General features: G+C 46.3%; 1 protein-coding gene across 2 annotated transcripts in view; it reads left to right on the top strand.

Annotated features, from left to right (window-relative positions):
• LOC140426151 (dihydropyrimidine dehydrogenase [NADP(+)]-like) overlaps positions 1–23,379 on the top strand; it is a 1,098,238-nt gene that overhangs the window by 914,058 nt on the left and 160,801 nt on the right. For both annotated transcript variants that reach the window (XM_072510567.1, XM_072510568.1), the window contains one exon: positions 5,563–5,705. In XM_072510567.1, coding sequence (XP_072366668.1) covers positions 5,563–5,705 — 143 coding nt within the window. The remainder of the gene's footprint in view (positions 1–5,562; positions 5,706–23,379) is intronic.

The following is a 23,379-nucleotide window of genomic DNA, read 5'->3' as shown; positions in this document are numbered from 1 at the left end:
GCTAATTTCCCCTTCAATTCCTGGTTCTCTTTCTCAATCTCACATATATCGGTTTTACTTATCCGATGTATGCCTTCTATTTCCTTGCGGAGCGTCCTGACGACCTCCTCTGTGCCTCGTAATTGTGCCAGACAGGACACAATTGCCATCGGCTTGCGCGCTTTTACTAAACTTTTCCTGTGAATCTGACTCAGGTTCTCCCACCAAGTATGCCCTATACTTCCAGGACCTGAGTCGTCGTTACTGCAGAAATCCTTCCACACGGGCCATCCTTTGCCCTGCAGAAATTTGCGGATTTCCACCTCCCAAACGGGACACTGTCCCGCTCCTATGCTGCTGACTGGTGCGACAGCAAAATCTTCGGGGTTCATGAGGCACTGCATCGCTTGCATTGCCTGCATGGCTCTCTCTTATCTGCTCGGTACGTTCGAATTTGGAACAGGGGGCTAAGGTGGTGTAGATACGGGTACGGCTTGCGCTAATTTCCGAAATACCAACTGCCGATAGTTTTGACGCAACAAAAAGTCTATCAGTTTTGCCTTATAACCCTGTTAGTTACGCATGCATATACACACTTCCGAATTGTGAATTATTAACCAGAACCGCTTGAACACTTGTGTTTTTTTTTGTTTCCGATTGGATTCTAATTCAAAATGTTGGGGTTCTCCCGGAGTGGTTTTCCACTTCTATGTCGGGTCCCGTCAGGATGTCGCCAATTATGTTGCTCTTTCTAGCTTTATTCTATTTGCTCTGTTTAGGTCACCTTTGCTCATGAGTCGCCAGGTATCTTTATGATACTGCCACGTGGTTCAAGTTCAGGTTATGATTAATAACACAGCACACCGTTTAGTAAGGATTAAAACAACGGTCATTTATTATATACAACAAGCAATATTAATCCCCTAATACTACTTTCTATACAATAAACCTATCACTACTGGCCAATACTTAACTTAGGAAGAGCCCACCAGGTCAGGGAAACGAATGGCTTGTCCAATCAAATCTGGCCCGCGGGATTCAAAAGGCTGCTACAGGTCGGTGGCTAGGTGTCTCTACCGGATAGCGATCGTTGGATTCAAACTTACTGCTACCGGTGGCTGGTCTTCCGAAGGTCTCGAGCAGGCGAAGATGAGAGAGAGAGATCTGAACTTGGACCTTTTCTTTTATAGGGCCCAGGGGCTTCCCTCCTCCCGGGGCGGCCCTTGACCCTGAGTCCCAAGTGATTGGATTCTGACCCCAGTCTCTGGGGTCGATGTGTCCAATGGTGAGGCGATTCCTCGATCGGGGGGGTGGTCGCTCACCTGTCTTTGTTTCGGCCACTGCAGGCGCCGACAGGTCTGGCCCGGTATTCAAGTGCTAATATGTTGCAATTGTTCCCGGGGATAGCCGATTTAACTGTGGATGTCTGAGTAGATTAGGTGTAAACAGTCCTGAATGAAACTGCGGATACCTGGGTTGAAGGGCTGTTGATAGCCCTGAGTATCGATCTGGGCTACGTTCCCAGAGCTGAATATGCAAACCTGTCTGCAGCTGCCTGCCTGTGTCTTCTTGGCTGCTTTACCCAGCAGTCTTTCGGGTTAGCCATTTTAAACTGGGTTTTGGCCAGATTAATCGGAACGCAGCCATTTTACATGGCTACATTTCCAATCGCCCAGGGTACCTCCTCGTCTCGTTCCGCCTATTGCCTGTTTGTGGAGGCCAGTGCTAAATAGCGCCTGGCTAGGGTCTCCTCGGCGAGTCCAATAGATCCCGGAGGCTGGTTAGGTCTGGCTAGGCCTAGTTAAAAGAGCAGTTAGGCTCACTCAACTATGCAAGTCTGGATTCTGTCCATTGTGGGCGGGATTCAGATCACAACGTTTTGCAAGATCGCGTTAGATCTCGCGGGGCGTAACGACTGTCAGGAATACCAGAAGAGGCCTCTCGCAGGATTTACCAGCTGCGTCCCGTCCCGATTCCGGTACGACATGGCTGGTAAATCACACCCTTTTACTTGAAAGAGCCACATGCTATGAAAGGTTTTAGAGGGCAGCACGGTGGTGCAGTGGTTAGCACTGCTGCCTCACGGCGCTGAGGTCCCAGGTTCGATCCCGGCTCTGGGTCACTGTCTGTTTGGAGTTTGCACATTCTTCCCGTGTTTGCGTGGGTTTCGCCCCCACATCCCAAAGATGTGCAGGGTAGGTGGATTGGCCACGCTAAATTGCCCCTTAATTGGGAAAAATGAATTGGGTACGCTCAATTTAAAAAGAAAAGAAAGGTTTTAGCACGTGTTTTGGGGCTTGTGGGAGGAAACTGGAGTACCCGGAGGAAACTGACAGTAGATGAGAGAATAAAATGAGAGGTGCAGCCTATGTTGGTGCAAAGTGAGGTGGGGGATGTGCTACTTCCTCATCTCCTGTATACTCTCTTGCCCAGTGTTCCAACATTTCAAAAGCTTCTTTTCCATAGAAAGAAATCTCAGGTTAGGGTGTCCTCGTCCTGTAAGTGACGTTGTGTGGGGTTGTTTCCCTGCAAAATGTTTCAAATATCAAGATGTGGTGCAGTAAATAACCAAGTATTGACTTTAAGTCCAGTGTGGGTGTGATGTGCAAGCAGAAGCCACCTCTATCCAATTGAAGGAATCTTTCCGATCACACGGATGCATTGATGTTGCGAAAAATCCCATAGTTGGAAATCAAACAAATGATCAGATTAGTGAGCGAGCTAAGGGATAAATATTGGTCCGCACACCCAGGGTGGAATTTACGTGAGGCAATGGGGGTCTTCTCTGCTGGCTAGAGAGCCTGTAAGATCCCCACATCACCTTTTTTCAGAAAGGCTCACAGTATTAAGTGCAAAATTGGGCAGGGATGGGTCTTCCCCGGGATTAACGATCACGGTAGAAGTTCCAGACAATGAGAGCTGCTGGTTAATCAGAGGCCAGCAGCTCTCCATTGCTCAGTAGCGCCACCTACCGAGGCCCAGCATTGCCAAAGGACGCAGGCCACAGGTGAATGATGGTGAGAGGGAGATCATTGGGTTGAGGGGGAAGGGTAGGGTCAGCAGTTAGGGCAGAAGGTGGCCCTCAGCATTCTCCCCTCCCCCTTCCCTCACCATTTGGGATGCTGCATCCATCGATCAGGCACCGAGTGACATTGAACAAGGGAGCACCCACTGGAATCCCACATGCAACTTGACAGGGTTTGCTTTTCAAGCTTCCCGGATGGCGAATACCCTACCTGCCACTGGGTGAATATCAGCAGTGGCAAGATAATGCCCACTAAAGGGCTCAAATGGCATCAGGGTGGGAAGGTGATCCATGGGCAATCCCACCCGATACTTAACTGAGGGAACAGTGGAAAGGCAGTGCAGACCCCACGTGTCACCCTCCTGCCGCCCCCCCCCATCCCCGCCACCAAACTCGCCAAGGGGGTAGGACATTCAATTTCATGAATATTAACATTCACAAAAGGGCTAGAGGGACATCACAGTTTAACATATCAACCAAATGACAACACCTCCCAACACTGTAGCAATTCTGCAATTGCTCACTGAAGTGTCAATCTAGTTTGTGTGGGTAAATCTGTGGTGTGGGGCTTGAAACCTCAACCTTTGAATGCAGAAAGAAGAATGTTACCACTGAACCAAAGCTGACACTTGAATGAAGATGATGACAAACTGCTACCTGGCATGGGGCGGCAGCAGAAAGCAGGATTTCCCCTGGGATCATCCAATCCAGCTGAAAATCGATTAACCTTTGGCTGGGCAGCCATATCTCCCACAGGCTGGTCCCCTCATGACAGTGCCAGAAAATCCTGGCCTGTGTCTCTCTAACCCTTTTATTATGTATTTATTATGTATTTCAGAAGGGGCAGAAACTAATCCTGTTCCTGGTTGCCCTGTTTATCAATAAACCCTTCCAATCACCTTTCCAAACACCACCAAGGTGGAAACACCTGCAAAATCGAGACTATAACTTTCTCCCCAAAATCTAATTTTAAAAAATGCCCTTAAAGCTCCCACAGGACTTTAAATTCTGTCACAGAACATGAATTCCCAACAATAAAGAGCAAGCTTCAAATTACAGATGTGTTCTTTGCCTGAAGCTCACTTAAAATCATCGAATCATAGAACACCTGCAGTGCAGAAGGAGGCCATTCAGCCCATTCAGTCTGCACTGACCCTCTGAAAGAGCATCCTACCTAAGCCCACTCTCCTGCCCTATCCCGTAACCCCACCTAACCTTTGGACATTAAGGGGCAATTTAGCATGGCCAATCCACCTAACCTGCACATCTTTGGACTGTGGGAGGAAACCGGAGCACCCGGAGGAAACTCGCGCAGACACAGGGAGAGTGTGCAAACTCCACACAGCCAGTCACTCAAGGTCAGAATTAAACCCGGGTCCCTGGCGTTGTGAAGCAGCACTGCTAACCACTGTGTCGCCCCATTCTTACACTATTAAAATTAATTGATCATGAAAATTTTTGCAAAATCAATGCAGTATGGATCAAGTAGGAATGATTTGGGCCTTCCCCTATGAAATGGACACCTGAATATCTGCGAAGAGAAGAGGTATTCTTAAAAAAATAAAATGGCTGCCATTTCCGATAACCTTTCTCCGTATGGGAATACATTGCTTAAAATCGATAACTTCTCTTCCTGCAGTATCAGCAATTTAACTTCTTTAATTAATTCCGGAAAAACAGATATGTTAATTGCGGCCACCCAAAATAACTGGAAATGCATTGTTATGGGATTTTGCTGCTTGTCAGTTCCATGTGAGGTCAGTGTGGATGTATAAATTAAATTGGCAACATCGCATGCTGTGACATATGAAGCCACATAGCATAATTTATGTGCATTAGCAAGAAGCAGAATTCCTGCAATATCACACTGCATTCAAATGTTCATTTGAATTATGGCATACTTTTTGGAAGGCAAGATAGAAATATTTCTCTGAACATTATTTTTGTTCGCAAATTTTTTAAATAATACTGTTGGCCTCAAGGTATGCTGCAAGGGCACATAAAAGATTCAATACATTTGTAACTCAAATAATGTTTTGGGAGAAAGATGTACTTTGATTTCAGCTTTTTCCACATTAATCCACACAAATGTTCTTCGTGCATGCAGTGCAAAAGATAATAATATTCTTTATTAGTGTCACAAGTAGGCTTACATTAACACTGCAATGAAGTTACTGTGAAAATCTCCTGGTCGCCACACTGCGGCGCCTATTTAGGTACACTGAGGGAGAATTCAAAATGTCCAGTTCACCGACCAAGCACGTCTTTCGGGACTTGTGGGAAGAAACTGGAGCACCTGGAGGAAAGCCACGCAGACATGGGGAGAATGTGCAGACTCTGCACAGACAGTGACACAAGCTGGCAATCGGGTGACCCAGTGACCCGGGTCTCTGGCGCTGTGAAGCAACAGTGCTAACCACTGTGCTACTGTGCCGCCATTAAGTTTAATAAAAAAATAATACATTGCAGATCATCCTAATGCAAACACTGTAAATGTTGGTAATTATTTCTATTACTATACCATGAGATTCGTGCTAATGAGCGATCTTTCTTTCCAGGGAATGCAATCAGGCCAATAGCTTTACGTGCCGTATCTTCCATCGGACAGGCTTTACCAGGGTTTCCAGTTCTAGCTGCTGGAGGGATTGATTCAGCTGAAGCAGGACTACAATTTCTGAGTTGTGGTGCCTCTGTATTGCAGGTAAATTTTATTTAACCATTGGAGTCTGTTCTTTCAGAATGATTACTGCTGCACTTTTGAAAGGTATACGAGGTGCATTGTCATGCTCTAGAATCTTGGTATTAAGTCATTGGAGCAGTCACTGTGAACATAGCAACTGTAAGGGAGAGTTTTATTCATTTATCAGTTTTGCGGTACTGCAAGCAGAGGAGTATCAAGAGAGACTGCCTGGGGCTGTTTCTCGTTAATAGACAGTTTGCCCTCTACAATCGCAGCCAACACCAGCGGTATTGTTTTTCTGTTGTGGATTTTGCTTGGTTTTTAATCTTTCCATACCCAATCAATTTGTGTAACAAAAGGCTCATGGGTGTCCCAGGTTTGTGAAGTCATGGAGCAAGATAGGGTTCACAGATCTGGGGGACAGTGATTATTTTTGGAATGGTGATCACGAAGGCCGAGGTAAGGGAATTGTGGAACATTCCAGTCCAGTCATGGCAGAGGTGGCATGAGAGATGCAGAGCCAATAATAATAATAATAAGCTCTTATTTGTCACAAGTATGAAGTTACTGTGAAAAGCCCCATTCACCATCGTTGAATAATAGAACCATAGAATCTGTACAGTGCAGAAGGATGCCATTTGGCCCATCGAGCCCGCACCGGCCCATAGAAAGAGCACCCTACTTAAGCCCGCACCTCCACCCTATCCCCGTAACCTGACCTAACCTTTTGGACACTAAGGGGCAATTTAGCATGGCCAATCTACCTAACCTGCACAACTTTGGACTGCGGGAGGAAACTGGAGCACCCGGAGGAAACCCACGCAGTCACGGGGAGAAAGTGCAAACTCCACACAGATAGTCACCTGAGGCCGGAAATGAACCCTGGTCCCTGGCGCTGTGAGGCAGAATAAACTTTTGGTTAAAATGTAACAACAACTTATATTTATATGGCACCTTAACACAATGACGTGTCCCAAGGCGCTTCACAGGAGCGTTATAAAGCACATTATAACACCGAGCCACAAAACAGGTTAGATGATCAACAGCTCGATCAAAGAGATAGGTTTTAAGGAGTGTCTTAAAAAAGGGATGCGAGATAGAGAGGTGGAATGATGTAGAGAATCGCCCACCAGGGAATGGAGTTTGGAGTGGAAGGGGAAAAAATGCCTTCAGTCTTCCAATAATTAATTGGAGGAAATATCTGCTCATCGAGTGCTGGATGTCAGATAAATAGTCTGATAATAAATAGCCAAAGAATGATTTAAGAATTGTCAAAACAAAAGCAAAAGACCACATTGTGACAATATGGATATTGTATGGTAAATGAAGGGTTAACAATTTTATGTAAATGCACCTAACTACCAGATGGTGATCAAGAGCATTCACGTAGATCACATGACACCCTTGATTCTGGGAGAAGGTGATTGGGCGGGATAGAGAGTAGTCGTGTGTTCATGAGATCTGTGGATAGAATTATAGTTTGGTTTATTTAGCAAACTTTGTATCTTAGTAAGACGTTCAAATCTAGTTATAAGTAGTGTTGATAAATTAGCTTTGCTAATCAACACAGCTTGATGTTCTTTGTTGAACACTACAAATCAAAGCCATCCTTATCCAGAAAGCAAAGAACACCACACACGAAGGTCTTTTTTTTTTTTTACACAGCAAGTTGTTGTGTTCTATAGTCCAGTGGAAGCATATTCAATAGTAACTTTCAAAGTGGAATTGGGTAAATACATGAACAGGATTAAAGGTGACAGAGCTGTGAGGAAAGAGCAGTCAGTGGAGTGATGTCAATTGGATAGCTCTCCCAAAGGGCCAGCACAGTCGAGATGGGCTGACTAGCCCATGTTCACTGCTGTATCATTTTATAACTCTAACCAATTGAATGCTTTGGGAAGTAAAGGGCTTTTAGAGTCAATCTGGCTGGATGGTATGGGCTTAATGGCCTTCCATATCCATATGTTATTGTCTGCTGATGACAATAAATTTATGAAGTTGGAATTCAAAATGTTATTTTTCCTGGTTTTGCAACAAATCTGTCCCTTTACATATTGGACCTTTCTATTCTAAAGTTACTGAAAATGTTTGCCAGAACACCTGTAGGACCAATTATTCAAAAGCTTTGATGAGACATAGAAGGTTGAATGAAGGATTGTGGGTCCCCACCTAACTCTGGGAGGAATTGCAGGGTGGAGACCCACACATGCTGCGTCAGGACACGGAGGGACATTTTTGAGGAACGTTTTGAGGCCAACTCCAAGAACCCTGCCAATTAAGGGCAGTGAGTGGGCTCCCATGACAGGAGAGCTAATAGGGGCCCTCCAGTATTCACATATAGGCAGCTCCACAGGCAGAGATGTGTAAAAGAGGGGGCATCAAATGATGGAGATGCTCTTGTTTAAAGCTGGAGCATTTTTCAAAATGTGGATTGCAGAAAGAACTTTCGAGGCCATTATTTTGGAGAGAGAATCCCTCCACAGGACAGCTTGCGGCCTCAACTTCGGACATTTCGATACATCAACTGTGAGAGGAATTGGGGGGGGAGGGGGTCATTTAAATGATGCTAGAACACTGAACTCCCACCCTCCTCCCTCCCACCACTGTGTGGCGAAAGTTCCATACATCAGCCAGGCTTCAGTTACTGTGTGGAGCCCTCTGTCTGACTGGAAAATTCCAGCCAACCCTAAACATTGGCCTGAACAGGCCCTTCAATTGCCTAACTAGACCAAAAATGGGCCTCTGGAATGCCATGCTGAGAAACCACTATACCAACCACTGTGAGAAATTGCGGCCTAGTCAACCTCCAGTCCTACCTCCACAGCAGTGTTAATGTTCGGCCCATAACCATCAGGTAGAAGTACACTGTGGTAGGGCCTTCTTTAACAATACAGAAGCTGAGGTGGCAGTGATAGAGGGATTATGTTTAACAAAACACCAGTTTGCCCTCAACTGGAATATTGTGACCAGTTCTGGGCACAACATTTGAGAATGTGAAAGCTTTGGAGAGAGTGGCAGAAGAGATTTGAAGAATGGTTCCAAGGGTGAGGAACATCAGCTATGTGGATAGATTGGAAAAGATGGGGCTGTTCTCCTTGGAGAAGAGACAGTTGAGGTTAAGATTTGATAGAGCTATTCAAATCATGAGGTGACTAGACAGAGCAGATAGGGAAGAACTGTTCCCATTGGTGCAATGATCGTGAATCAGATCGCACAGATTTGAGGTGATTGACAAAAGAAGTAATGGCGACAGGAAGAAAAGATTTTTTAAGCGGTGAGTGGATAGGATCTGGCGGAAAAGGTGGGGGACTGGCACTCGGCGAATTGCTCTTGCAGAGACACAGTAGGCTGAATGGCTTCCTTCGGTGCTGTACACATTCTTTGATGCTATTTGATGCGTATTTGATTTTATTTGCCTTGTTTTACTGGGACACGGTTGACAATTTTGAACCCTGGAATCTCGCCAATGGCCCAAAGGCGGATTTCAGTGAGAAGACTAAGTGGCAATTACTGCTGCTCAAAAATCCTTCTTCCTGTTTTTCTCACAAGCTTGTTTTTTTTTTAATGCTTCTGCTTATAATTGACATTGCTGTTTGTTAGGAACTCTTGCCGGTTGGCACTTTGGATGCTTTTGAGGAGGAGGAGAGCATGGCAGAAGTGCATGGTTATTACATGAATTCTTGTTTAAAGTGATAAACTGAAAGTGCTCTGTTATTCAGGCAGTTGGAAATAACTGAACCACTCTCTGGAAGTGAAGTTCAGGAGTAAACGTGTCCTCCAATAACTATTGGTGGTGTGCCACATTTTGCATTGAGCTCCCTATTATTTCCGAACAGGTCAGTGGAACGCTTGTAAAAAGAAAGAGCCACATTATTTTAGCTTACTGTAGTTCTCAGGAGCTAATTTTGTTTTGGACAGGGAGGATGTATTACAAAGCGGTCTACTTTTAAACATGCGCAACAATATAGAAGGGGTGGTCAATATTAGGGTTTGGATTTTTAAAAATATTCCCCCTGGCTGAGCCATGCTTGAATTCGTGATACAGAATATGGGTTAAGTCACCATAGTCCCAGATGACCATAGGCTGCTTTCCCCTTTGAGAGGGGTGGGGGAGAGCTGACTAGTGGTGAATTAACCTGAGGATTACCACACCTCAGGCACGGGGCAAGGTTGAGAAGGCGGGGTATCATGAATAACCTCAGTCGGTAAGGGAATTGAACTCACGCTGTTGGCCTCGCTCTGCGTCACGAACCAGCTATCCACCTAACAGAGACATACGGCTGGATTTAACGGTCGCGACAATAGGCTGCAGATTCATTCCTTGGCATCCCAAGGCAATTTAAATGTCAATCAGACACTTACCTGGTCAGCATCAGGTTGACCAGGTTCAACAGGGCAGTGCCACTGGGAGTGGTGGCCATTGCCAGTATTGCAGTCAGCTCCGGGATGAAGAACAGCCACGGAGACCTGGGGTTGGATTCTCCGTTTCAGGGGCTATGCCTCCACGACGTCGTGAAAACTGTGGTCTTTCTCGCCAGAAAAACTGGCGTCAAAAGGGCACCGATTCACAGCCCTGCAGGGGGCTTGCTGGCAGCCGTCGTGGAGCTCGCAGCTCCAACTGCCGATACGGCCCCCCGCACTTCCGGCTTTGAGAAAGGGTCATCTGGACTCAAAATGTTAGCTCTTTTCACTCCCTACAGATGCTGCCAAACCTGCTGAGATTTTCCAGCATTTTCTCTTTGGTTTCCATTAGGCAGGAGTTTGATTGCGTTTGTGGTTTCTAACAGTGGGAGGGTCGTCAAGTGAGCAGTTGATGGCAACCTCTGGCAGCCTGTTAATTGATGGATGCAGGATTGAAAATGTGGTTGAAGCGTCCTATCCAGTTTTCTAGAATTTAGGCTTTTTCTGTGAACAGTGTTGACCCGTCGGTACTGAAGATTGGTGATGAACCAGTAGATTGGGGCCTGTAGCCAGATTTCAGAACATTGTAGCAACTCTTTGCGATCAGCATATGACTGAAGTTAGTCTGCTTTCTGATTGATCCAAGTGCCTTGTATCTCTCTGAGCTTTCACTGGACAGTCCTGCGGATGTTTCGGTTGACATCGTGCTTGGATAATGGTGATCTGAGGTAACCACTGCAGAGGTGATGTTTCTCATGTAGTAGATGCTTACAGGAAGTCAGACCAAGGACCTCGAGAACATTCACGTACACTGTATCCCTGAAAGTTGGCCAATCATCCTCAATGCATTATCTCTGTACGTAGGCAACTCTCAGGTTTCTCTGAGAGAGATTCTTTCCTGGCTGGGCTGCCTTGAGACATCATGACACTTCTGGACATTTATGTCCTGAAGGTATCTGGGGTAGATAATGACATAATGGCACAATGATTAGCACTACTGCCTCACAGCACCTGGGACCTTGGGCCTTGGGTGTCTGTGTGGAGTTTGCACTTTCTCTCCCCGTGTCCGGGTGGGTTTCCGCTGGGTGCTCTGGTTTCCTCCCACAGTTCAAAGATGTGCAGGTTAGGTGAATTGGCCATGCTAAATTGCCCCTTAATGTTCAAAGATGCGCAGGTTAGGTGGAGGTTACAGGGACAGGACGGTGGAGTGGGCTAGGCAGGGTGTTCTTTTGGAGGATTGGTGCAGACTCAATGGGCCGATGCACTGTAAGGATTCAAAACTTTAGCTTTGATATTATAAGGCGATGGTCAATGCAGCAGTCAGCACTGTCCATGCGTTTTGTTACAGCACATCCTGCCTGATCCTCTGCCTGGTGATGGCAGAGTCGATTAGATGCCAAAGCATGGAATGGGGGTGCATCCAAAACCTCTTTGCGCGGCAGAATGCTGTGTTAATTAGAAGAGCTCATGCTCAGAACACACCTTCAGCATGAGAAGGACATTGATGTTACAACAAGAAAGGGAATAAGCAATTCCTGGGAATTACAGACCAGTCAGTTTTTCCCCTAGTACCTAACGCTATCCTATGTGCTGCACCCATGTCAACTTAACTGGTGATCACCTTTCTGGCCTCACGGATTCTAATGCCATGCCTAGGTGGATCCCCAGGGGCTACATCAGGAGTGGAGGCGGCCTGCTGCAATTCCCACCCTGTGGCCTGGGTCCCCTATGGCGGTCGTCTTCTGGGACAACTGGGCCTGGATGGGCCCGGCTGCTGCTTGGGTGTTCCAGGTGGCATGGTACCACCCTGATCTGCCCACTGCCCATCAGATGCACCAGGGATAGGAGGAGAGGTAAGTCCGAGGTGCTGTGGTCTTCCAGCAGCTCTCCTGCGTGAGTCACCAGCAGGGACCTCATCACCTCCACCTCCCTCGGGGTGCCCAATGGCCCCGGGATACTCCATAAGATGGGGGTGCAAGCAGAGCTAACCCATGCGGCTCCCCTGCTACCTGGCGCTGCCAGTCCTGGAGATCTGCTCCCGCCCCGATCAGGGTCTCGATACTCGCGGCCATGGAGCATAGGGAGTGGACCACCTCCCATCTGGGTCGTGCCACATTGGCTAGCACATGGGCAATGCCGCCGATGCCCTCAGCTATGGCCCGCTGTGACTGGGAAATGCTCCTAAGCACCGCTGGAATGTCCAGGTGGCCCTCGTACATGGCTGCCTGTGACAGGGCAACCCTGTCCTGGGCCTCAGCCAATGCCTGCACACAATGCCCCAGGCTTTGGACATCTTGATCCATGGCCGAATCCTACGCCCCCAAGGCCTGAACTGCGGACGGCACCCGTGCAGTGTTGGCCAGGGCAGCATGCATGGTCAGGACCACCTTGTGCTCCTGCAGTCGGCTGGACTCCTCCAACTGCACCTGCAGGTGCTGGATGGTTGCCGACAACCCCTCATGTCGTCCCTGGCTCTATGACTGCATCTCAACTATAGATGGCACCGCCCTTTCCAGAACCCATCTGAATGGCAACTAGTGCCTGGGGTCAGGCCGCCCTCCGACCTTCCGCCCCCTCGGGGGTTCCTACCTCCATCTGTTGTACATGTGTGGTGCGCACCAGATAGCGTCCCAGGAGCCTCTTCGCTAACATGCCCAACCGAGGTGAGTGTCTCTGGGATGGTGGAGGGTGTTGGACACAGCTGTGACGGGATGTCAGTGTCCTCCCTGGACTGGTGCTCTGGGGTGTCCCGGGCTGCGGGTCGAGGGCTCCTGTCGCTGTGCATATCCTCCTCCTCCTCACTGCTCTCCTCCTGAGATTGTGGTTGGGGTCAGTGGTGGAGAGCACCAGAAGGGCCCACCTCATCGCCAGCAGATCTTGCAAGACATGATGCATGAGTGGATCACGGGTTGGGGTGGTGGGAGTGGAGGGGGGTATGATGGGGGTGGCGGTGGTGGAGTGGGGAGGGCTGTGAGACAGAAAACGCGCTATGTTGGACAGTCGGATGCATGGAGCACATACGGTGGTTAGCTGGTGACCTTTATGGCCAGGGCACCCGGTCATGGTGGCTGGTATGGGTGCTGGCTGGTGGTGCAGGGTGGTCCGGTTGCCTATCGGGTTGGGAGGGTGGGGTTACGGGTGTGTGGGTCGGGGGTTAGTATCAGGGGCGCACTGCTGTCTACTCACCCTGGCTGCCCTGAGATGTTGTGCAGTTTTGTGAAGCACTGCCGGTCGGTTCTGTTGCCCACAGCACTCATGGCTTCTCCCATCCGGTGTACGAAGGCAGGTGGCAACCTCCTTCCCACTCCGGGGTACACGGTTGCCCGCCTCTCCTCCACTGTATCCAGCAGCATCTCTAGTTCAGCATCGGTGAACCGCAGTGCGTCTTTCCCTGCTGCTATCCTGTTGGCTGGGATGAGTGTGTGTGGGGAGCAGAGTGCTTATATGCAGCTGCAGCTTGTCAGCCTCTTGAGTGTCAATCCCGACTCCGGCGAATCGGACACCGTTTTCCATTGGAATCGATCATGCTCCACTTGGTGCCGGTGCTAGCTCATTAACCATTGATAAATTTATCTGGAATGGTGCCAATTTTGCTGTCGTAGAAGTCCACCGGTTCAGTCCCCTGCGTGAACAATTAGCTTTTGAAACTGAGAATCCTGCCGAATATTCTTCTTCCAATCCCAGGTGTTGTGCGATTACCTCTATCATGTCTACATTTTTAGCCCCCATCTGTTAACTCTAACTTCAGCATTTCTGTTAATGCTGTGAACGTATCCTTGATGAATTGTTGCAAATCACTTGGGGATAAACTGTCCATCTCCAGAAAAGTCATGCAATTGACAAAGCCATCATGCTTTTCAATAAGTATGTAAAATTCACTGTGAGATTCTGTTAGCCTCAGGTGTAGCAAATATCAGCACCTGTTTCCATCTGTGGATTCAAATCGTGCACAGGTTCCTAATTTTGTTACGATCTCGGTCCAGACAATCTCGTTTTGTTAAACTAGGTGAAATTCGAAATCATGAGTACTTTGTAAATAGTAATTTGTTTGTACACAACTTGAGTATTGCTGAAAAAAAGAGACAAGCTATTGAAGCTTTTCATCTTCCACTCATCAGGACAGCTCACGGGATAAACCAACAGTAAAGAGAACAACAATCTAATTAGAACAGAGTGCTGATTGGTTGGCAAGTGCACTCTGGTTGGCATTGCCATGGAGAATGCATCAGAGAACAGCTAACTGCCTTGTATTTGTTCAAATTTATCCCAAGCAGGTCAACTCTGATCGATTAAATCATTGCCAAGTGGAATGAACGAGGGAATGGCTGTCCCAAATCTAGTTGGAAAAGGCACAATGCATGAACACACTCCTTCTATCTGTGAAAGACCCATATGTGGCTGATAGTATGCGCAAGTGAGCTCCTCTGCAATGCCTGATTGATCATCTGAAACAGGTTTTAGTGTCATTCTTAGTACAATCAGGATTGTTGCAAGGATTGTCCAATCGTAGAAACACATTTAATATTGGACACAATGTTTTGAATTTTGCAAGCACGGACTGGATGGGTATGGTCGGTTTGCGAACAGTCAAAAGAATGTCCTGCTCTAAACGATTCACAAAATTATCAGCCAGACTCATAGTGTGGCTCACTAATGCATGCTAGAAGCCACATATGTTGTCAACAATGTGATAATCCAGGAAACACAAGCAGAAAGGCTAACTTTGTTTATTTACAATACAAAGAAGTGAAACCGTTATAGAATTTACAGTGCAGCAGGAGGCCATTCGGCCCATCGAGTCTACACCAGCCCTTGGAAAGAGCATCCGATCTAAGCCCATGCCTCAACCCTGTCCCCGTAACCCAGCAACCCCACCCAACCTTTTGGACACTAAGGGGCAATTTAGCATGGCCAATCCATCTAATCCGCTGGAAGAAAATCTTTCCGGAAGAAACCCATGCAGACACGGGGAAAAAAAATCCAAATTCCACACAGATAGTCACCCGAGGCCGGAATTGAACCTGTGTCCCTGGAGCTGTGAGGCAGCCGTGCTAACCACTTTGCCACCATGCCGCTTAGAGCTAAAATGTCCCAACCTGGGACTACCAGCACTGCCAGTCCAGGTTAGGGCCAGCATTTAAAAGGCCCGGTTAATGAGTCCCAGCTGGGCGGGCATCTGTCTGCTACCAGGGGAGCTCGTACGACACAAACCCCACAGAGAGATCTGTTATGGGCCAGGGATTCGAGAACCCAAAGTGTGTCATGGAGTTCACCTGACCCACTACTTTTACTAGATTGTGGTATGGGGAGCACACGGCCCACTCTACAGGTGTGGTACAGCAGAAATGGAAAAGTATTTCTTTAAAGCAAAGCAATGTTTATTCTATGAACTCAAGGTAACCTTTTTAAAACATACAGTGAACATCTCAGCTACCATTAATTCAAATACAACCCCCAAAGAATACACCACTAAGTTATCCTTTCAGCTTTCCTTTTAACATCCATAAAACTTAAAACACCTTTTACCAGAAGCACATTAGGTTTACATTCACTACTGAGAACATTTATAATTCTGAATTCATCAAATGATCAAGGGATAGTCTTTTCATGGCAGAGAGATCAACAGTACACCTGCTCTGTCTGGCTTCAGCTCCAACACTGAAAACGAAACTAAAACATACCCTGCAGCAAACAGCCTAAAACGAAAGTAAAAAGCTGACAGGCAGCCCAGCTCCACCCACTCTCTGACATGACTGAGGTAGTAAATACCCATTTCTTAAAGGTACTCTCACTACAGATATTTATATACACATCCATTTATGAACACCCATTTCTTAAAGATACTCTCACATGACAGATCTATTAGTGATCCCCTGTGGTCCTTGAGGGGGTTGTAACATCCAACCATGCCCCCCTGCCCCAGGTCCGAATGTTCCCCCTCGCTCTCAAGATGATGGGGCCTCCTTTGCCTCTTCGCATGTGGCTATGTGTCTACCGTCTTTCGGGCTGGGTTGGGGGGCCTACAGAAAATGGGGGATCGTCTCTTTTGCAACAAGCATCGAAGGGCCGCTACTGGGGGCTCTTCCTTGTCAAATCGCCACTAGTTCAATAATTTCATTTAAGGACTTTGTGTCTGGCGCTGCTGGGTAGTTCAGGCTTTTAGTGATGCTGAATGTTGGGGCTCCGCAAGTGGCCAGGAGAATCACCTCTGTTGGTCTTCACCTTCAATGTCTTTTGCCTGAAAGAAGTATCGCATTCTTCCGGCATACTCGTGCCGATAAAGTGGCTCTATTTTACCATATCTATGGCATTTTCAGATTCTCTTTTCTTTTTCTTACCGGAATCGTTTGACTATGGAAAGGCAGTCCCAAATCTTTTTCTTGCACCTCGTCGCCAGTGTTATAATCCAGGATACACGAGTGGGAAGGCTAAAGTAGTTTATTTACAATAATGCCGCTACTGTGGCATACAGTTAATGAATCCCAGCTGGGCAGACCCCCATCTGCGACCAGGGAAACTCATACTCTACCAGCCCCATCGGGAGATCTATTAGAGCTCACCAGTGCTCTTTGTGGGGGTTATCACAAACACATTGCACCTTTTCCAATATAAAAACAGCCATTCCCTCGTTCATTCCCAGATAGAATAAATCTACAAGATTGAATGCTTTAAAACAGAAGATTGTTTTACTATATAATAGTTAACAAAGCAAACGCTAAACACTATCTATCCTTTTCTCTTCAATCCTGAATTAATGGACTAAACACGAATTAACAGGCAACTGTGTTGAATATAAACTAAAAATTGCACATTAAATGGAAGATACAACTAAGACAAATTGGCTCAACTGCCCAGTCAAATATTAGTGAGTGTCAAAATTCTTCAAACTTAGACTTCCTCAGAGGAATTTCAGTTCCTCTGGGTCAGGACTTAATTAAATCCCCAGACAAAAGCAGTGAAAAAACACCTTGATTCCTACAGGCAGTCTTCATTTCAAATGGGACTCAACCGCAGAGTCAGCTCAACTCGGACTGGATGGAGCAGATCCAGCATCACTACCTTTAAGTAATAGAAACAGCTGCAGCAACGTATTCTTTTTGCTTATTCTCAGCTTTTAGATCTTTCTAGCCTCTTCTTTTTCAGTCTTCTTCTGCTTGTCTCTTCTGTTCTGGTGGACTCAACAACTGCTACTGCTGCTTGGGCTGAACTGTGACCATTCATCGCTCTCACTAAGTTTTAGATTTGATTTCCAAACCTCAGTTTGCTCCTGATTTTCTGAAGCGACTGGGAAGTTCAGTGTCATTTCTGTGTTTATCGTTTCTGCTTCGCCTTTCAGTTTCGCAAGAACACAAGAAATAGGAGCAGGAATAGACCACACGGACATTGTGCCTGCTCCGCCATTCAATACAATCATGGATGATCTTGGGCTTAAACTCCACTTTCCTGCCTGTTTTCCATATCCCTTGTTTCCCTGAGACACCAACTATTGTAACGTCCGGAAAGGTGTCCACACCGAGCCAAACAGGTTGAATCAAAAAGAAAAAGGTTTAATGCAACAGAAGAATACAGAGCAGTTACTCTACTACAGGAGCCATGCACAGTTCATGGCCCTCCGGTTTTATACAGGATAGACCATAGACCATAGAATTTACAGTGCAGAAGGAGGCCATTCAGCCCATCGGGTCTGCACCAGCCCTAGGAAAGAGCACCCTACTTAAGCCCCATGCTTCCACCCTGTCCCCCTAACCCAGTAACCCCACCTAACCCTTTTGGACACTAAGGGCAATTTAGAATGGCCAATTCACCTAACCTGCACATCTTTGGACTGTGGGAGGAAACCAGAGCACCCGGAGAAAATCCACGCACACATGGGGAGAACGTGCAGACTCCACACAGACAGTGACCCAAGCCGGGAATCAAACTGGGACCCTGGAGCTGTGAAGCAACTGTGCTAACCACTAAGCTATCATGCTGCCCCACTGAATATCAATCCCCCAGTCTCAGAAGTGTCCCATTACCTGCTTAAGGTTTCATTAGTGTCCCATGACCTGCTTAACCCCAGATAATGACACCAACCTGAAATATTTTCAACGTTGGAGCATTCACAACTCTCTAGTTGTGGAATTCTCTGGTAGAGAATTCCAAAGGTTCACAGCCCCTTGAGAGAAGGAATGTCTCCTCGTATCAGCCCTAAATGATCGACCCCTTATCCTGCCACTGTGCTCCCTGTGTTTCTGATGCCCCAACCAACCAATGGAAACAAATCTCTTCCCCTTCAAGCCCCCTTCATAATTTTGTAGGTCACGATGAGACCGTCTCTCGTTCTTCTAAAAGCCAGAGGGTATAAACCAAATTTGCTCAGCCTCTCATCACGGGACATCCCCTTCACCCCAGGGACCAATTTAGTGAACCTCCCAGGGCGGCACGGTAGACCGTGGTTCGCACTGTTGCTTCACAGCTCCAGGGGTACCAGGTTCGATTCCCCGCTGGGTCACTCGCTGTATGGAGTCTGCACATTCTCCCCGTGTCTGTGTGGGTTTCCTCAGGATGCTCCGGTTTCCTCCCACAAGCTTCGAAAGACGTGCTGCTAGGTAATTTGGACATTCTGAATTCTCCCTCTGTGTACCCGAACAGGCGCGGAATGTGGTGACTAGGGGCTTTTCACAGTAACGTCATTTGCAGTGTTAATGTAAGCCTACTTGTGATAATAAAGATTCTTATTATCCTTTCTTAAATGTGGAGACGAAAACTGCACACAGCACTCCAAAACCCCGTACAACTGTAGCAAGACCACTGTCAGTTCAGTTTCTGTTTTGAAGCAGAGTCTGCATCAAAAACATACAAGTTAAATTTAAAAGCATATATTCCCTGACAGTACGTGTTACTGACCAACCTGCGTCCTGTGGGCAGATTGGTCTCTCATCCCACCTGTTTTAAAATTGGAAGTGAGTGGGAAAGGTCCAGATTTTTAACATATCAACTTCCACCAACCCAATCCTGCCCATTATTGCGGTTAAAATATATCGCATTATTCCTGTGGCTGAATAACACTCAGATCCATTGCAAGGTCGGCAAGATGTTCTTTGCATTAATGTTCACATTTTTATCACTGTAAAAATCCTTTGAGATTCGGGCTTACAAAAGCTAGCAAGCGCCTTAAAAGGAGTTCCGATCAATGTGGTGGTACAGTTGTAGACCAGATGAAAGGGACTGATGTTAGAATTGCCTGAAAACTACTGAGGAATTCTCGGTTTGATTTATTTTGGTATTCAGTTACATTCGTACTAAATCTGTTGTGTAGGAAGTCCACCTTTGATGTTTTTGGGGCAAAGTGATTTGAAGCATAGACAGACATTCCAGCTGAGCTCAGAACAATCTGTTTAGCCAGTTTATTGGACTAAAATAAGGAGATGTTCCAATTAGCAGATCAGCTTGAATAGAGAGAAAATCCACAATAATGAGTTGTATCAGAAAAGCTGGTATATTATCAGAGGATTTTCACTTGAATGACAAAAATTTAATTATCTGGTTACCTTTTTAACAAACAAAATAACTGCAACTGGTGGGATCTTTGTGCCTTTTTAAAAAATAAATAAATTTAGAGGTACCCAATTATTTTTTTTTCCAGAGTGGTTCACGCCACTCCTCGGCGCCGGGACCGCCCGCCCCGCCAGGTAGGGGAGAATCCCGCCCCTGGTGTCCAGGGAGGTGTTGTTTACTAGTCTACTCAAATCGGAGAATCGTGTGCCGGCGTCAGGGTGGTGTGGCGCGATTCGCGCCGGTCACAGGGATACTCCGGCCTGGCTTTGGGCTGAGAGAATCCCGCCCCATATTCAATATTCAGGAAAGATAGAAGGAAAAGAAAGGAATGTGCGGTATCATTGCTGGTTAAAGAGGAGATTAACGCAATAGTAAGGAAGGACATTCACACGGATGATGCGGAATCTGTATGGGTGGAGCTGCGGAGCACCAAAGGGCAAAAAAACGTTAGTGGGAGTTTTGTACAGACCACCAAACAGTAGTTGTGAGGTTGGGGAGGCCATCAAACAGGAAATTAGAGATGCGTGTATTAAGGGTACAGTAGTTATTATGGGTGATTTCAATCTGCATATTTATTGGGCTAATCAAAGTGGTAGCAATGTGATGGAGGAGGATTTCCAGGAATGTATAAGGGATGGTTTTCTCGACCAATATGTTAAAGAACCAACTAGAAAGCAGGCCATCCTAGACTGGGTATTGTGCATTGAAAGAGGATTAATTAGCAATGTTGTGGTGCGAGATCCTTTTGGGAAGAGTGACCGTAATATGATAGAATTCTTCATGAAGATGGAGAGTTAAGTCTGAGACAAGGGTCCTGAACTTAAAGAAAGTTAACTTTGATGGTATGAGACATACGTTGGCTAGGATATACTGGCAAAGGATACTTAAGGAGTTGATAGTGGATAGGCAATGTCAGACATTTAAAGAACACATGGATGAACTTCAACAACTGTACATCCCTGTCTGGCGGAAGAGTAAGATGGGGATGGTGGTTTAACCAGGGTTAACAAGGGAAATCAGGGATCGTGTTAAAGCCAAAAAGGAGGCATATAAATTGGCCAGAAAAAGCAGCAAGCCTGAAGACTGGGCGAAATTTAAAATTCAGCAGAGGAAGGCAAAGCGTTTAATTCAGAAGCGGAAAATAGATTACGAGAGTAAGCTTTCAGGAGACATAAAAATTGACTGCAAAAGCTTCTATAGATATATGAAGAGAAAAAGACTGGTGAAGACAAATGTGGGTCCCTTACAGTTAGAATCAGATGAATTCATAACAGATAACAGAGATGGCAGATCAGTTGAACAATTACTTTGGATCTGTCTTCACTAAAGAGTACACAAGTAACCTTCCGGAAATACTAGGGACAGAGAGTCTAGCATGAAGGAGGAACTGAAGGAAATCCTTATTAGTCAGGAAATTGTATCGGAGAAATTGATGGGATTAAAACCCGCCAAGTCCCCAGGGCCTGATGCTCTGCATCCCAGAGTATATAAGGAAGTGGCTCTAGAAATAGTGGACGCATTGGTGATCGTTTTACAGCATTCTATAGACTCTGGAAGAGTTCCAATTGACTGGAGGGTAGCGAATGTAACTGCACTTTTTTTAAAAAGGAGGGAGAGAGACAATGGAGACTTATAAACCAGTTAGCCTGACATTGGCGTTGGGAAAAATGCTGGAGTCAATTATTAAGGATGAAATAACTGAGCATTTGGAAAGTGGGGACAGGATCAGTCTAAGTCAGCATGGATTCACTAAAGGGAAATCGTGCCTGACAAATCTTTTGGAATTTTTCGAGAATGTGACCAGTAGAGTGGACAAGGGTGAACCAGTGGATGTTGTGTATGTGCACTTTCAAAAGACTTTTTACAAGGTCCCACACAAGCAAAATTAAAGCTCATGATATTGGGGGTAATGTATTGATGTGGATAGAGAACTGACAGGAAGCAGAAAGTGGGAATAAATAGGTCCTTTTCAGAGTGGCAGGCAGTGACTAGTGGGGTACTGCAGGGTTCAGTGCTGGGACCCAACAGTTCACAATGTACATTAATGATTTGGATGAAGAAATTGCATGCAATATCTCCAAATTATTATTATTATTTGTCTCCCATGCGACTAAAGGGATCAAGGGGTATGGAGAGAAAGCGAGAGTGGGATACTGCATTTGCATGATCAGCTATGATCATATTGAATGGTGGTGCAGGCTCGAAGGGCTGAATGGCCTATTCGCCACCTATTTTCTACGTTTCTTTGTTAAGGGCGTCACAAATAATAATAATAATCGTTATTGTCACAAGTAGGCTTACGTTAACACTGCAATGAAGTTACTGTGGAAATCCCCAGTCGTCACACTCCAGCCCCTGTTCGGTTACACTGAGGGAGAATTCAGAATGTCCAATTCATCTAACATCAAGTCTTTTGGGACTTGTGGGAGGAAACTGGAGCAGCCGGAGGAAACCCACGCAGACACAGTGAGAATGTGCAGACTCCACTCAGACAGTGACCCAAGCCGGGAACCTGGGACCCTGCCGTTGTGAAGCAACAGTGCTAACCACTGTGCTACCGTGCCTCAAACTAAGGGTTTGAGGTCTATCCTGAAATGGACAACAAGAACGTAACTGGCAGAATTCTCATAAACGCGTGCAGCAGCAAATGCGTCTTTCTGTACCTCTGTTCAGTATCTTGTCAGTGCACGAGAATGGTCTACACTTCCCATCAGTCTGCATCGGAATGAATACAGCATCGAGTCCTGTAGAAGATGCATCTACAGCAATAATAGTGGGTAGCATTGGGCCATGGTGAGTTCAACTATCAGGTGACAGCAGCAACTCTTTGATTTTCTCAAAACAACTCTCTTGTGCTTCCTCCTTTACCATGAATTGTCTTGTAACAGCAAGCGCGGGCGCCTATTGATAACAGCCAGGTAGGGCAGTAAATATCCATTTTGGTTTGCCTTACCCATGAATCTCTGGAGTTCAGTGACAATCAGAGGAACTGGAAATTCATTTATTTCTCTTGTCTTCTGTGGATCAACACTGACACGGGATGGATCCACAATATATACCAGGAACCTGACAATTAGTTGCAAATATTGGTGTTGAGTGTAAGCCCTGCTTTATTAGGCATTGTAGCGCTGCTCTCATTCCAGTGTCATGACCTGGCTGAGTAGATCCATGGATCAGGACATCATGCATTCCATGGATCAGGACATCATGCATTCTGACGTACGACTCCATTTGGTCCTTCCAGGATGCTTGACACTGTCCTCTGGAAGGTTTCTGGTGCTGACGTGATGTCAAAGATTAATCTGTTGAAACAAAACCTCCCAAATGGTAAAATGAAGGTTGTGAGAAACCTCGATTCTTCATCAATAAAAAGCCACAATGTGCGTCCAGCTTTGTGAAGGCCTCCCTTTCCCAATTTTGCTAAGCTGTCATCCACAGACGACGTGAGATGAGCTTTAGTGTTTGACTGTTTTGTTCAGTTCTGTGTCATCTACATAAATTCTGATAGATCCATTGAGTTTCAGTACAAGCTTGTTGGTTCTCTCACAGGTGAAATAACCCCTCTTTCAACATCGAGTCAATTTCCTTCTTTACCTTTGAGAAGGTGGGTGAGAAACGTTTCTGGGTGTAAAAAGGCACATTGGCTTCATTTTGGGATGTGGTGTGGTGTGTGGTATGCTGCGATCTGCTGTCCTGGCCCCGTGAACAGCTCCAGAAATTCAGCTCTGAATATTTTATGCTGATCCTCTCAATT

The sequence above is a fragment of the Scyliorhinus torazame genome, chromosome 7 (assembly GCF_047496885.1).
Source record: "Scyliorhinus torazame isolate Kashiwa2021f chromosome 7, sScyTor2.1, whole genome shotgun sequence".
NCBI classification, from domain to species: Eukaryota; Metazoa; Chordata; class Chondrichthyes; order Carcharhiniformes; family Scyliorhinidae; genus Scyliorhinus; species Scyliorhinus torazame.
The sequence above is the reverse complement of the archived record's forward strand: the minus strand, read 5'-3'. Positions and strand labels throughout refer to the sequence as shown.